General features: G+C 37.0%; 1 protein-coding gene and 1 non-coding gene across 2 annotated transcripts; one reads left to right on the plus strand and one right to left on the minus strand.

The window, feature by feature from the left end:
- Positions 1–874: 874 nt before the first annotated feature.
- On the plus strand, positions 875–981 carry LOC145782660 (U6 spliceosomal RNA). Its single transcript, XR_014290881.1, has one exon. It is a non-coding gene; the product is annotated as a U6 spliceosomal RNA (small nuclear RNA).
- Positions 982–2,280: 1,299 nt separating this feature from the next.
- LOC145782127 (L-threonine ammonia-lyase-like) lies at positions 2,281–14,595 on the minus strand. Its single transcript, XM_082593879.1, has 10 exons — positions 14,392–14,595; positions 13,699–13,834; positions 13,355–13,425; positions 7,319–7,490; positions 6,870–6,985; positions 6,192–6,354; positions 5,522–5,644; positions 5,204–5,388; positions 4,661–4,828; positions 2,281–4,322 (listed from the first exon to the last, which is right to left on the minus strand). The coding sequence occupies exons 1-10, from the start codon at positions 14,430–14,432 to the stop codon at positions 4,163–4,165; spliced, it is 1,335 nt and encodes a 444-aa protein (XP_082450005.1). The 5' UTR covers positions 14,433–14,595; the 3' UTR covers positions 2,281–4,162.
- Positions 14,596–16,534: the final 1,939 nt, after the last annotated feature.

Consider the following 16,534-nt stretch of genomic DNA (forward strand, 5'->3'; position numbering starts at 1 on the left):
CTAATAAATAGAGGCCACTTGTTTTGTGCACTTAAAGCGAGGCGAGCGGTTTCATCAGAATATTCATCGCCAAGCAAGAGTGGTGTTGTTACTTCGCTTCGCAAAAGATATCTTGCAATTAACAGTTTCAGTAAACAAGGAAATGTTTGACACATCGCAATACAGGCAACAATAGTGACCTGCAAACATATCAGCGAAAAATAGGCTCCAATAACAGGGAAAAAGAAACCAGGTAGGCCTACCATCTTCTCTCGTGTTGTCGCTATATGTCAGGGCATCCGTTGGTTAACCACTGCCTGGTGTCGTCATCGATGGAAACTAGGCCTTCCATACCATGAGGAGGTCTGTACAGCCGGCAATCCTTGATAATGTGTGCTGCCGTCTGCATTTCACCACACTCACAAGCAGCACTCTCTGCCGACGAAAGCAAGTACCTCCACGTGGCCGCCCCCGCAAGTACCGACTTTAGGAAACTAAACTTGTTACAACTGTCGCTATAAAGTTATGCGGAAGAACAATCATCAGAATGGCACCCCCAGACCAAGCACAGCGCCCTTGTCAGGGCGAACAGCACCAGCTGTTGACTGTTGTAGGTCAAGGAGTGACCATTCTGCAACTAAATGTTGAAAGCACCACCAACGCTAAACTAGACATCATCACACCAGGTACCATGAAACAAACGCTTGTGAAAATCACCGAAAAATCGTAATTTATGAACAGTCTTCCCTCGAAAAAAGCAATGAGTTGGTTTTTCATCCTTTTTTGTGAGAATCATGATGAGAATCTATAAAACCGTCTTTCTTTTATTATAGACAACTGTCACTTGCGGTGCTCATCAGCGTGGCAAGAATTTGTTGATTAACAACATTTTGCAGTACTTGCTTCGGCAGTACATATACTACTGTATAATTGGAACGATACAGATTAGCATGGCTCCTGCGCAAGGATGACACGCAAAATCGTGAAGCGTTCCATATTTCTTAAAAAAAAAAACGTTTTGCACTAGGCGTAGCCTACTAAGCTAAATATTTTCATAATACAATCAGAAAAAGTCTCTAAATTTAAATGTAATATATTGTCAATTTATTATAAATTGAGTTGGCACACCGATCCATTTTGCCAACAAAAACTTGCATAAAGAGAACACTGCTCGTGAAACACAATAACAGTGAAACTCGCACTAGTGTTTACATGACAATTGCAAACTTAAAATAAGCAACCCTATGCTCACAGACAATTTCAAAATTCGAAAACAGACGTTTTAATCAACCCCTGGGACAGTGTGGCTGGACATCGCATTGGAATAACTTTAAGCAACCCCCACCTAGAACTATAATCTGATTGGTCGGTCGGTGGAATCGTATGCAATGCGAAAATATGCTTCCAGGAAAGTATTTTTTGCCTTCGTGCTCTTTAACTCCCTCAAGAAAAGTATTTTTGGTTATACTTGTACGCTGATACCTTCCGCGGGCCGCCATTTGGTGACCCCTGTATTAGAGCATAATTTTATTCTGTCAGTCTTGTTGGCGCCAGCCTGGTTAGGAGCTCGAATAAAGAAGACTAGTGCTTTCACTTCAGTTTTCTTCTGCTTTTCATCTATCCATGTCATGATTGTCTCAAGGCAAATTGAAAGAGAGCGATTTGGCCACTAACACTAGGATGTAGACTTTCTCCTATTCCATGAATACCCTGCAGGATTCACTCTAAAAGTCTAGTTGGTACCTTCCGTCAATTGAATTTAGTTTGTTTGATTGAATCTGAGAAAGCGTCTTTGAGAACTTAATCCTGGCAGTTCTGCACACTTGTAAGGCTTTCAACCACTGACGCAGACCCGGTCACCGTGTTTGACAGAGTGAAGTTTCGGTTTGTTGCTGAAGTGTTGTCTTTGAACTATTCTGTTCATTAGGTGCCGATGAAAGAACACATTGTCCTTGAAATGCGTTGCTCAAGCGAACATCCCAAGAATCGAACTACCGCTGCTTGACCTAAAGTCAGGCGTTTATCTATATATCTAACCGAGCTATCGGGGGTGATTTAGTTTCAGCTTTGTGATTTCCCGATACCCAGAAATTCTAATTCTTTTCGACCCGGATGACTCGAAAGTCCAGACAGGCGGCGGCCTGAGGCAGGCTATGCAGCCGACTACTACAGGCCGGCCACCCGCTACAGGGCTGACCGACTATGCAAGCTTTATCCCCGGATTCATTTCAGGCTCACGCTGTGCGCAAGAGGAAAGCCTATCTTTGCTCAACGAAACCACCTAACATGTAATCTCCTTGGTACGGTAAATCTAAAGTAACATTTAAACAATATAAAAATGATTAACGCGGCTCATCACCAGAACAATATTCGTGAAGCGTTTTATGCCTAAAAATCAGTGGCGTAGCCAAGGGGGAGTTTTGGGGGTTACAACCCCCCCTTTGGCACGCGTGTGACGTCACGATATTGAGAATGATGCTTTCAGTCTAAAAAAAATTGCCTAATTTTAAACAAAATTGCATTGAAAGAGCGAGTTTTGCCAATACCAAACATTCAAACATCTCAGCCAGGAATTAGCAACAAGAAAACATAGAGACTTAGCTTTTTTTCCCGAAAAATGCCGAAGAAAACATGATCTTATCCTTATGCTATGCTACCGGACAGCACCATTTTACAGGAATATTCGTACCCACATTTTTGTTGAAAATGCTCTCAGAATGCACCAAATTCAAAGTAATTTTTCAAAATTTTCTGGGGGAGGCCCCTCAGACCCCCCGCCGTTGGGTGGTCAAAACCCCCCCTTTCAAAATTTCTGGCTACGCTACTGCTAAAAATAACATGAAAAATCAACAAAATGACTCTAAAAACCATTCTGGTTAGTGAAACAAAAATTAGCGAGGGTGCAGCAATAAGTCGATTATAAAACTATAACACATTTTTACCAAATATTGAAATTGTTTTAATTGACACATCTTGCAATTTCAACATAGTGTTGCGTCACAGAGTTGGCTTCAAACTTTCTAGTCCGTGTTCCAGAATAACAAATCAACTCGTAAGAATATGTTTGAAGCAGCTGAATTCTATTAAAACAAATTGCAGGAAAAATACCAAAATATTTTTCAAATGTATTTATACAAAACGCTGGATTTGTTATGCTGTGACACAAGCAAAGAATTTAACTACATTTTGATGTTTAATTGGCAATAAATGGTTTCTTAGCTTTCATGATAACGCTGAACTTGTAATCTGCTAAGAGTTGTGTTTTGATGTCAATAGCTGCGATTCAAATGCTACTAATCAATTGCAAATTTTCACCTTTAAACTTGGCCAATGAACAAAGTAAATTAATTCAAAGATGTATGCTTTATGAGTAGGAATAAATCAAGTTCTTTTGTTGTCCCAGGTAACACTTCTAAGACAGCACTGGCCATTTTCCCGGTTCTGTCCCGTAATATGTGGCAAGGATAAAATCACCTTCTGAGAGTGGTCAAGGGGTAGCCGAGATGGAAACGTTTGCGGAAACGAAAAATTAAGGAAAGATAAAAAACAAATGAAAAATCAACAATGCATATAACAATAAACAAATAAGGATTTGCAAATTGTAAGTACAGTTTTAATAAGAGCAATACAGTAAGCAGTTAGCACAATATAAAGAAAAAAGCTTTAAAAGCTAGAATAGGCTACCTGATTGTGGGCTATAGTGATGGTCTATCACAAAAAAATCACGTTACGAAAAGTAGCCCGTAGCGCATCAAGCTCAGGCTAAGAGCGGTTCGAATGCAATATACTGTGTGATGATATTTACAAAAGTTCATCAAATGACAACAGGGTTTAGAACCATGATTTTTTTTTTGCATCATAATGTAACTTTAACTAAAAATGCATCGATTGACTTCTAATACTGCAAAGAAAGAATGTTTTGTTAGAGGCAATAGCAAAATCAAATCAAATTGAAACAAACCACTCCAAATCAAAAATGCAGCTGGCAACACTCTTTTATGCCAAGTTCTTGTAAAACATCGCCAATATTTTAAATGGCATAGACTAGTGCAAGCTAGAAAGAAAACCAATCAATCTGATCAATTAAAAGTCGCAGCCATGTTTAGGGTTTTGTTGAAGGACGGTGGCTTTCTCAGGGTGATTTTATCGCGTGGTGATTGGTTTAAAAAAGATGATCTTTAGATTAATCGAGCTTCCAGTGCAAATCTTTTCCGAACTCCTTCAACAAAACATCACGGAGATCCTTTGCATGGCCTGCATCTCTTGTTTCAACCGTACAACGGACCAAAGATTTAAACACAAAGGCAGGCAAAGACATTCGGTCATGCAAAATCTCCTTGACGCTGTAAAGAAAATGTTGTAGTTTGGTAAATGTGGAGAAAAAAGTAACTATTGTACTGCAAATGATGCCGGTTTAACACCAGTCAAAAGCATGCGGTTGTGTCCTTGGCAGAACATTTTACGGCATGAGTGGGTATAGGCGACTGCTCTCTAGTCTACTTCATTTACATTTTTCACCACCAGACAAGGCGGGCATAAGTCTACGACTGAGAAAATCAGCTAATCTTCAATAAAATAAAATAAAAAACACTTTAGTTTTGAAGTTAGATGAGGAAAAAGTTTTTTTTTACTGAGTAAGATTTAATTTAGTTATTGTAGACAGCATTTGTGGACTACACACCTTGCTCCAGCCAAAGCAAGGATACCAAGAAGGTTTGCCAGTCCTCCTGCTCGGTCGCTGATGACGCAGCTGAATTGGCAGAGTCTTCCGTCCATCATAAGTGCCCGGTCGATAACTCGTCCGAGAACTGTGACGTCAATGTTTCCTCCACACAGCACGCAGACAGTTCTTGGCAACAAGAAGTATCGGATTTGAAATTGGATTTTTAAGTAGTGAAGCAAACACTTATTCGTGATTTTGCAAAAAAATACGTTAAATCAATGTCAAAAGGATTTATTTGTGTAGCTGGGTGTGTTTCAAACTAGCTGAGACACCTACGTTTTGAGCAACAACCCTGCCAAGCAATCGTTGCTGTTATAAAAAACATACAGAAGTCCGGGAAAAGTTAATGCTGCTTTTATAGATTAGTTGGCAGTTTGACATTTTCAAATGATTTAATTGGAATTAAAGTGCTCTGAAATACATAAATAACATGCATTTTAGTGTGCTCTTATTCAGAATTGTTCTAACGTAGACAAAAATAAACTTTTTAAGCCTGCATACTTTTTTCCTTTCAATTCAGGCAACTTGTTGGCTAAGATCGCTGCAAATCCTGCTGCACCAGCGCCCTCTACGACCGACTTTTCATGTTCAAGCAGCCTCAAGATGGCCAAGGCAATAAAGTCTTCAGTGACTGTGATGACCTTGTCAACCACTGGATTGGCGGTTGCAAATGAATTGTGACCAACCTGTAATGACAACTTGTTTATTTATTATTCAACGCAAAATGTCTATCAAAATGACTGAAATTTAATCTGAAATTCTGTTTAATCCATTAATTCGACATTGAACAAAATAGCCAATCTCGTTAATTGTGTTCACCTCAATAACGCTGAGTCCATCTGCAATGGAATTTTTCGCCCCATTTGAAGACTCCGTGCAAGGAATTGGACGGCCATTCTTTATAGCAGTGTGCCATGATGGACATCTGTCAGATTCTACACCCTGTACAGAAAACAGATTGTGTCTAAATAAAAGTGATTCAGGTCCCGGCTGTGACAAGCACAGTAATGAATGAAAATATTTTCAAAGATAGGCAGCAACGTAACTAGATTTTCCGGCATCATTGCAAAACGTAAGTTGATTAATACTGGACGTAGAACATCTATCTTAGCTGGGTGTCAGACCAGGCTCGTGTGGTTATAATCTAAGTGCGTTACCCACTCGCTATATCATCTTTCTTTAGTTAAGAATACACAATTCACTCGTTGACTGCATTGCCGAGTGGTGAGAGCCCTGGAACGACGTTCGAAAAGGCGCCGGTTCGACACCGCCCAAGAGCATGTGGCTGTGTCTTTGGTAAGACACTTAAAGGCATGCCATGACTTAAAGGTGGACACGAAGATTGGTTTCCTTGCCTTCCCGTACACTTGATCTAAATCTTCAATCAACAGGCGGAAGCCTGGATACGACAAACTCAAACGCAATAAAAGACGAAGTGGTTTTCTTTTTATAAGCGTAACCCCATGGTAAAGTGATGATGGATACTTACAATGATTTTCACTTGTGGTTTCAAGAACTTAAGCGCAGCACAAATCCCAGCAATCAATCCACCTCCGCCTACCGGAACGATAACATATTCAACATCCGGGACATCCTCTAGAATTTCAACTCCAACAGAGCCTTGTCCGGCCAGAATATCTGGGTGGTCGTAGCTGCAGAAAATAAAATGTTTGTCTGTTTGCGTTGGTAATATTAAGTAATCGCTAATAGCTAAGTTTGTAATACACGATGTCTGCGTACCATTGAATATGTTGTTTGTCTATGCGAAAATCGCACAGTAAGCCAATATAAAATGACAAACATTATAATTTGCATATGCAAGATTGCTAAAATGTCAAGTCGTGATACGTGCAAAAGTTTGATCTGACCGGCCGCACAAGTCTAGTTTTAATTTGCAAATCAGCCAACGCTTATCTTTAAAAAAGTAGGGCTGCAACAGGCGATGAGAATTAGAACTAGTTAATTAGCTAGCTAACATATTCATTTGAAACACACAGTGCATAAAAAAAAATATTTTAACTCTCAGGAAATTAGGCTAAAAATGTGGCTTTAATGTCGTGTTTCACAGAAAAGATAGACACGAAAGTGTAACTATCTTTGAGTTTAAAAAATTAGTTTTAGACCAACCGCAGATCTTAACTCTTCATAAAGTCAACAAAATTCCCACCCATTAATGTAGAGCAAATTGTGTTGTTTTCCGTATGCCATGGCAAACGCCCGTGCTTCGTTGAAATGAGCTCCATGCAAAATCACATTTGCTTTCAAGTTTCTGCAACCATCCACCTAAAAAAAGTTTTCAGTAGGAATTAAGACGTCCACTGTAACCCAAAGCATGTAGCCTACCCCCGATGATACTGCGATACAAGATCAGTTATGTTTTCAAAAAACAAAAACTATTAACAAACAAAAACAAAACCAACTAACTTACGTTGCACAACAAAAACTAATGTTAAAAAATTAAGACCTAAATCCCCTATATCAAAATGTAGCCTACTTGTGCCATGCTGTTAAACATATATTGTATAATCCTAGAACATTAGACTCAAAAATTTCCGTGTAGGCTAATGTATGATGAATCAGAATAAATAGTAAACAAATATTTCTGCTTACAGGTACCTTAACAACGGGTGCTTGACGGGGCATTACCACCGTGACTGGAACGGATAACTTAGCTCCTTGATAGGCCAGGGCTTGTGCATGATTTCCCGCTGACGTGGTGACAACCCCTTGACTTCGTTCTTCTGGAGTTAGTTTGAGCAACGCATACAAAGCGCCACGGTCTTTGAAACTGGCAAAATATTTAGCAGAAGATAAAAACAGCACTTGTAAAGTCACACAGGTAGTAGCGTTGACAGAGAGTCCAGGGGTACTTCTGAACCCGGGCCCGGGATAATGTTAGGGGCCCGTAACCTTTCCAAGGGGCCCATGAACTTGAAAAAGCCCCGGGGTATTTTTTGGATCTAGTGCGTTTTTCTTAGAAGTGTCTTAATTTGGGACTCAAGGATTTCATTCGTACCTGGGGCGCGAATTATTCTCTCGACTGCCCTGGACACAAGTTGAGTAACTAACTGCTAAGCTTTTGTGGTGCGAGAAACATGCTACAATTCTTACAGTACAGAGAATATCTCCTATAACTCTTCAAAGTAAAATATGTTAAAATCCGTTTCAGAATAATACAGGTTCGTTTTGACTCAAAACTTCTTTGAGTGGGTTTTATTTCTACATCACAACGAAACACACGCAAATATTAAAAGGAAAAGTGTCAATAAACTTCGTTGTGGTTTTGGACCACGTTCTTGAATGGTTGTTTCATCAAGTCTTGCTGGTGAAATAAAATGTAAACATTTCAAAAAACACTTAGAAACAAAACTTTGCAGAATTCGTTTGAACCGGCATTTTGTTTCAATCAAATAAAAATCTTTGTCATCACTAGGGCCATTTTTATTGTGACCTAAAAAAAAATTTTTTTGATTTTATTTTTATCAAATTTTGACCTAACGAAATTGCTTATTTGTAGAGGCCACAGTTTGTCCTTAAATTGCTACCAGTTACCCAAGCATAATGTTTTGTAGATTTCAGTCCCAAACGTAATATTTTGTCAAAAAGTCAAGGTGTTTTATGGATAATAAAAAGTGCGTCGTGTTTTTTAGCGATAGATTTAAGTAGCTTGTGTTATTTTGTCCTTGTGGACAGGACACTTTGCCTCCATTTTCTCGGCATGGTAAATTAAATTCATTAGAAAAATCTCGACAAAGGTCTAAATTTGAAGACGATTTAGCTTGCTTAGGCATTTTTGTAATTACAGAAGGTCAATAGGCTATTCCCCATAAAAGCAGGAACATGTCACAATGCCCACTTAGATCAGCAGTAACTTTTAATTGTCCATTGTTTATTCATTGTCACGTATTTAAATAATTCTTGTAAAACACTTCCTCTTCACAAACATGGTCTTTTCGAAGTTCAACAGCTTCGATTTTAGGAATAGCCTATTGACCTTCTGTAATACTAAAATGCCTAAGCAAGCTAAATCGTCTTCAAATTTAGACCTTTGTCGAGATTTTTCTGATGAATTTAATTTACCATCCCGAGAAAATGGTAACGACTAGAACATCACACAACTAAGGTGAAAGAGAAAATTGAAAAAAAAACTACTCGGGAAATAGTTAAAACATCGCACTCTCGAGTTTTTTGCCGCTAAAAGTAATTACTTTCAATTCTCTCATTTTCGCAAACCATCATTTTTTCCGATTAGTTTTCTTTTTTCAATTTTCTCTTTCGCCTGAGTTGTGTGATGTTCTAGGCGTTACCGCAGTTATTGATTTACAATCTATATTTTACGATCGATTTACGATTTACGATCCTTACCAACGAGCTTGCGTAAACTGTCATTTTATTCTTTTAAAAAACAACACAAAAATTCACTCATCGCCAAATACTAGCACGTTTAATTTTGTATTACCTTTATGCTACCGATAGACTACTAAATATACTTCTCTGTGACCATCTTCTAACCCTTGTTCCAATTTTCGTTTTTGAATTATTCTTATCGCAATTTTAGAACTTCTTTTGAATCTGGGGTATCTGCTTGACTCGAAGACCCATGGTCTCTTCGCAGATTCCCGTTGCTGGAAAATTCCTTTTTATTGCTGTATTTATTGTATTATATTTACCTACAACGAAATAAAATCAATCAATCAATCAATCAATGTTTCCACGAGGATTTTGACAAAAAATACTCTCAAGAAACACAAAACGTTTGTCAAAAGCCATAATTTGACAAAGTTTGACTTTATTGAAAATTTGACTTTATTGAAAATTTGACTTTATTGAAAATTTTGACTTTATTGCCAATTTTGACTTTATTTTAACCTATAAACGTTTTAGAAACAGTCTCCTTGGTGCTGAAAACAACTTTATTCTTTGATTCGTAGACAGACGAGGTCCTTAAAATTTTTTAACTTTGTTAACTTTTGCAGGCCCTAGTCATCACCCATGTTAGACTTATGGCACATTGTCACGTAGTATAGTGTCATTACATTTTTTTTTTGATAAAACCCCTGGGTAAAACTCTGCTACGTTGTAACTGACACTTTTAAATTCTTTGTTTCTTCCAATATCTTCACTTCACAGTGTAGATTCTAACCATCTGTTTTAGCCTGATGCTGCGAGTTCGTAGTGGCAATATCTTTAGTTGCCACTTCAAACGGTTTCCTAAAAAGAAACAGCAAAGTCGAAAAACAACAGTTTAACGCCCAAGATGTGCGGGTACCTCTAAATACCCATTGTCAGTGTTGCCGCCTAAGTCATTTTTTAATGTTTGATTGTTCTTTTTAATCTGTTATTTAAATAAGGTAGTTGCAAATTTTTCACCATTTTTTTTTAAATTTTTTGAAGAAAGCTGCAGTGAAATTAGTTTGAAATCACCAATGTAGGCTAAGTGATAATGAAACTTGTTTTGTTGACAATTTAAAACGAAATCTCGTGCGTGCAAGTAGCGGTATCACACAGAATTGAAATCTAACTTTCAATTGTTGTTATTGAATGATTCGTTTCTTGATTATGACGTATGCTTATTGAGCACGTGCTCAGTGCACGCACAAGCTTTGGCCAACACGCAAACTAGAATTGACGTTGAACAACACAATTCTCTTTACCGTTAATTTAGATTTTGCCAGGGAGATTTACAAAGAATCCTGTAGAATTGATCGTAAATTGCTTTTAACCTTAAAGAAAAACAGAAAACTGATACTTTTTATAATAACTTTTATTGTGTCATGTTATAAATAGGGCCCGCAAAAGTCAATAAAGTTAAAAAAATTTAGGAACCTCGTCTGTCCACGAATCAAAGAATAAAGTTGTTTTCAGCACCTAGGAGACTGTTTCTAAAAAGTTTGTAGGTCAAAATAAAGTTAAAATTGACAATAAAGTCAAAATTTTCAATAAAGTCAAAATTTGTCAAATTATGGCTTTTGACAAACTTTTTGTGATTCTTGAGAGTAATTTTTGTCAAAATCCTTGTGGAAACATTGTAAATCAGGAACTGCGACACAATTAAACCACATTTGACCCATAAAAGCAGGAAACATGTCACAATTCCCACTTGGATCAGCAGTAACTTTTAATTGTCCATTGTTTATTCATTGTCACGTATTTAAATAATTCTTGTAAAACACTTCCTCTTCACAAACATAGTCTTTTCGAAGTTCAACAGTTTGGATTTTAGGAACAGCCTACTCACGTTCTGTAATACAAAAATGCTTAAGCAAGCTAAATCGTCTTCAAATTTAGACCTTTGTCGAGATTTGCCTGATGAAATTAATTTACCATGTCGAGAAAATCGAGGCAAAGTGCTCTGTCCACAAGGACAAAATAACACAAGCTACTTAAATCTATCGCTAAAAAACACGACGCACTTTTTATAATCCATAAAACATCTTGACTTTTCAACAAAATATTACGTTTGGGTCTGAAATCGACAAAATATTATGCTTGGGTAAGTGGTATCAATTCAAGGAAGAACTGTGGCCTCTACAAATAAGCAATTTCATTAGGTCACAATAAAGTCAAATTTTGATAAAAATAAAATCAAAAAAATTTTTTTAGGTCAAAATAAAAATGGCCCTATAGTTATAACCAACCTCATCAAAGAACAATTTTGAAAACTTTTGACAGAGTCATTTTGATAAAATGTTTTGGTGTATATTGTCGTTTCACTGTTCTGTTCAATGCGAATTTCCCCTTTTAAGATTCATATACAAAATACCCTATGAAATTTCTCTTAAATTGCTTTCAAAGCAAAAGGAAAATAGGGAACTGTGTAAAGTATTGCATCCTACTTTGTATGAGCTTGATTACGCAAAGTCAGCCAATTTCATCGAACAACAATTTGAGAAAACTCTTCGCAGAATCATTTTGACAACATATTGTGGTGCGTGGGCAAAATCCCAGACAACAGAAAACAAATTCCCAGACAAAACGTTTTTTACAAGATTCAACGTCTACAGACGTCGAACCAATGTAAAAAACGACTGATTTGCTGGCTGGGTTGTTGTTTCGGTACTCTGTTCAATGCAAATTTCCCTTTTCCTGATTGATTTTCAAAATACTACTCTATAAAATTTCTCTTAAAACTGCTTTCAACTTTAATGCAAAACAGAAAACTGTAAAGTATGAATATCGCCGCCTACTTTTTTATGAGTTTTACTATGCCAAATTATAACCAATTTCATCAAACAACAATCTTGAAAACTTTTGACAGAGTCATTTTGACAACATATTTTGGTGTATATTGTCGTTTCACTGCTCTGTTCAATGCAAATTTCTTTTTATGATTGATTGATAAAATACCCTATGAAAATCATGCAAATTGCTTTCAAAATTAATGAAAAACAGAAAACTGTAAAGCATGAATGTGGCCGCTTACTTATTATAAGTTTTATTACGCCAAATTATACCCAACTTCATCAAACAACAAACTTTTGGCAGAGTCATTTTGACAACATATTTTGGTGTATATTGTCGTTTCACTGCTCTGTTCAGTGCAAAATTCTTTTTATGATTGATTTATAAAATACCCTACGAAATTTCTCTTAAATTGCTTTCAAAGTTAATTAAAAACTGGAAAGTGTAGAGCTACAGTATGAATATCACAGCCTACTTTTTAGGAGTTTTATTTCACCAAGTCAGCCAATCTGATCAAACAATCACTTTGAAAACTTTTGACAGGTCATTTTGACAGCATAGCTATTGTGGTGCATATTATTGTGTAACCACTCTGTTAAGTGCAAAATTTCTCTTCTATAGCACACACTTTGGCTTGCGCAATACTAAGTTCTTGCGTGTTTTAACAACTTCCGGTGAAGTAAATATAGTTAATTGTTAAATAACTTTTTATAAACAACACTGTGTACGTGTAGCTTACTGTATTTGCAATTCATGTATACGTAACATCCGTCGCAAAGAAATTGAGAATGTAGAATAACAAGATATTGAAAACTACAGTGCCGTTTTTTGATTGGTTGATGAAATACATATTGTGGGAGTGGCTGGAGGTGTATGGGTTGCTCTGTAACCGAGTCAGTAATGTGTCATTTTTTATATTGTTTTTCGTAGGTCATTTTTCTGCTTAAAAATGTCGTCTGTCTCGCTTGTCAGTGACGCATTTCTTATCAAATCTCACAAACGATCTGATTGGCTAAAAAGTGGGCGTGTCGAGGGAAAGTTTTTGTCTCTATTCAATTGAGAAACCGAGCTATTCTTGTAGGCTAAACAGTGAGTAAGCACTGCCTTTGTGGCTTTTGCTGTGAAAGTCTTTCTTTCCTGGAGTTTAAAGGCTGTTTGAAACATTGTTTTTGGTTAAAACTAAATTGTTTACAGAGAATTTAATTCAAAGTTGAACGAAATCACGTCAACCAGTTTTATGTAGAAATCAAACGAAACATTTCAAAACATTGAAATAGGCTACTGTATTTTCGAAGTATTTTGTGCTGTGGTCTAAGCCCACATTCGTAAACCTGAACAACTTGGAATTCGTTTTGTTCCAAACACACAACAAAACGAAACCAAAACAAATAATTTTGTGTCAAAACAAAAATTAATATTTCGATTTTTTTTGCTTCAAACAGCGCTATAGATGAGAGAATTCTAAGTTACCTGCCAGTAAACTGCATGTATTCTTTTTTGAAGTAAAGCTCTGTTCCAAGTCTATCTGAAAATCGTGTTTTCTGCACAAAAGATATAAATTTAAAAAAATGTTGTTTTGATGCAAAAAATAATAACTACAAAAAATAACAAGCTAAATCATTTGAATCATCATTATCAGGCCTTCATTTTATCGTCGTTTTCAACCTTTGGTAGCCCACTGGCGAGCGAAGACTTTCCCTTTTTCTTTCCAATCCAGTTGATCGTGTGTTTTCAGCCTTGTTTTAATAATATTTGATTATTTACTACTTTGACTAAAGTTTTTTGTAAACACAGAAAAAAAAGCTTTTACTTACTGTGCATGGGGTTCGAACGACCCCCCCTCGAATTTTTTCTACGGCATCTTCTACTCTTCCCCATCCGACAACGACTGGGTCATCTGGATTACAAAATGGGTCCAGTATTTCTTCCACCTTTGCACTCCCAGTTTCTCTAAAAGTAAACTTGACTTTCAATATTTTCCTAACGATGTAATAACTCAAAAGCAACCATACGTAAATCCAAAAACTAGAAACTTTGTCTTGGTTTCATTTGTATGATAATATTAAACAAGCAATGAACAGAGCAAAAAAACAGCATAAGTTTTTCAAGCAACATTAAAATGAGTTAGAATAGCCAGGTGGCCATGGAATAGCCTATTTGTCACAGTCACAGAGCAACAACTTTCATTTTGAAAGTCAAAACAGGCTTGATAATGCATTCAGATGATTCAGATCCTTCGCTTTTCTAAAAAAAACAAAAAAAAAACCAAAAACTAATCAAACAATGCAACAAATACTATTCGTTCGTTTATGCTTTTCAAAGAAAAAAATTGCTTAAAAGTGAACTAGATTTCGAAAGTATAGGCTACCATGCTTGCAGGCAGCACGATGTTGAATAGACTAGGCCACAACACGAGCCACAAGACGTAGTAGCTTCCTGCCTAACTGCGAGGCTTAATGACACAAAATTCTTGGCAGAACGCATTTAATTTATTTCAAACTTCTTACTTTGATTGTGACGTTTGTTGTCCTTCATTGATATTTGGCATTTTACAAACTTTTGTGAATCGCCAGCACACTTGAAAACAGGTTTTCTTGCAAAAAACCTGGCAAATCTACTTAAAAAGTACTGTATAACTTGAATCAATTTTTAGTCAAGATTAAATTAGCCCTAGAAAAATATTGAAGGTATAGTACTGTACTGTACTTTAAATTCTCCCCTTTCCCGTGCATTCAGTATTAGTGATGTGATGAAATAAAGCTTATTATTTCATCACCTAGCAAAAATTTAACATTAAAATTTAAATTTGTGAGCTTTACAGTTTTCTTGTAAACTTAGAAAACAAGTTAGGCCATAGGCTAAGCCGCATTAACGTATGTAGTTGAACACAACAGAAAATCAGCCTAGGCTAAGTTAGGCTTATGTCTTCAGATAACCGATTTTGCACAAAAACGCACCATATGAAGTGAAAAGCGTGTCGTGATGCGTTTTTATATCAATCGCGGATAAAGTAGTCAACTGATCTATTGAGGCCAAACGATCTTTTTTCTTTCTTTTGTTTCTTGTCTGAAACGATATGAAAGTTTACACCTTGCAGACAGAGCCTCCCAGAGGAGGAAGTTGGGTAATTTCCAGGATTGCGTTCCTGGGAAGGCACGGAGGGGTCCAGCCCCCGAAATGATAAAATGGTGGAGGCTCTATTCACCGCTCAATAGAATGCTGAAGATAAAAAAAATGCGTATCAGCAAGAGTTCCTATAAAAACGAGAAAATAAATATGTAATAGGCTACTGTAGCCAGTAGCGGCGCCACGGGGTGGACTGGGGTGGACATGTCCACCCCACTCCTATTTAAGGTCAATTTTGTAATTTGTCGAGATCCGATGAGAAAACTTGGGGGGTGTATGCAGGGGGTTAGGGGGGCCTAGTGACTGCGTCATCAATTAATTTCAACTTCTTACGTATGAATTACTTTTGCAGCATTGACATAAGAAGAAATGAAGAATCTTCATTGTTATCGCTTTGTTGTATTGATTGATTGTAGTATAATTTTACCATTTTGAGGTGATGGCTTTTATCACAGCTGAGACACAAGCTTTGTAAGACCTACTGTAATAGGCAAAGGTTTTGATGGGGCCACCAACATGTCAGGCAAGGATGACGGTGCACAGCAACACCTAGTTGCAGCGGGTGCCAAACTGTCGGTATATTTTCATTGTTTTGCACACCGATTAAATCTTGTGCTTGAGCACAGTGTTGAAAACGTAGCGACTAGCGACAGTCAAAACAATTTTTAAAACAATTGGTAACATCTACCACTTTATGGACTGTTCTTCCAACAGAAATTTTTTGTATAAAGAGCATTTGAAAAAGGAGGGAATCATGTCTGGAAAAATTGCATTGCACTCATTATCTGATAGGCTACTAGATGGTCTGCAGGTTTAGATGATCTGGATGTTGTTATTAATGTAGCCTATATCCAGCACTGCTGTCAATGTTCCGACAAATGTCAAACGAAGGTAATGGTGTAGCTACTGGTTTGTTGTTCCGCATCAAGCAAACTGAATTTGTTACTGCTAGTCTTATTCCTCATAAATGCTTTTCGTTAAATAAACAGGCTTCAGATTATTTAAAAAGTGAAGAAATAGATCTCACCACTGGGGTTGCTGCTATCAACGACTTGACAAGAGCATGTGACTCACTGCGTTCAGAGGAAGATTTTAACAAATTGGTTTTCAACTCATCGCTGTTTGCAGATAGAAATCAAATTACCAGTGAAACCACCACGCCGGCTAAGCGATGCCGCTACCCACCAAACCATTTCCGAGATGGTCAGATATTATTGATAGGTTGCAACAGTCTTCCGTGGAGTGAATCAGAATCCATTACAGAAAAGTTAAGAAGAGATTTTTCTTTACCCTTTAACAGAATGCTAAATGAACTTAAAAAGCGTTAGGCTACTCGGATCAAGCTTGTGAATTAATGTCAAATGCAGCTGCATTTTATTTCACGCACATGTCTCCATCAAATTTGCCTAAAGTTGAGTATTTAGTCAAATTCTATAATTTCGATGAAAATCAGGTTGAGCAGCAATAGGATCTTCTTTTTTTGAGATCAGCTATAATTGTCACAAGTGGAAACTAAAATTTAAA

Source organism: Aplidium turbinatum, chromosome 13, assembly GCF_918807975.1.
Source record: "Aplidium turbinatum chromosome 13, kaAplTurb1.1, whole genome shotgun sequence".
NCBI classification, from domain to species: Eukaryota; Metazoa; Chordata; class Ascidiacea; order Aplousobranchia; family Polyclinidae; genus Aplidium; species Aplidium turbinatum.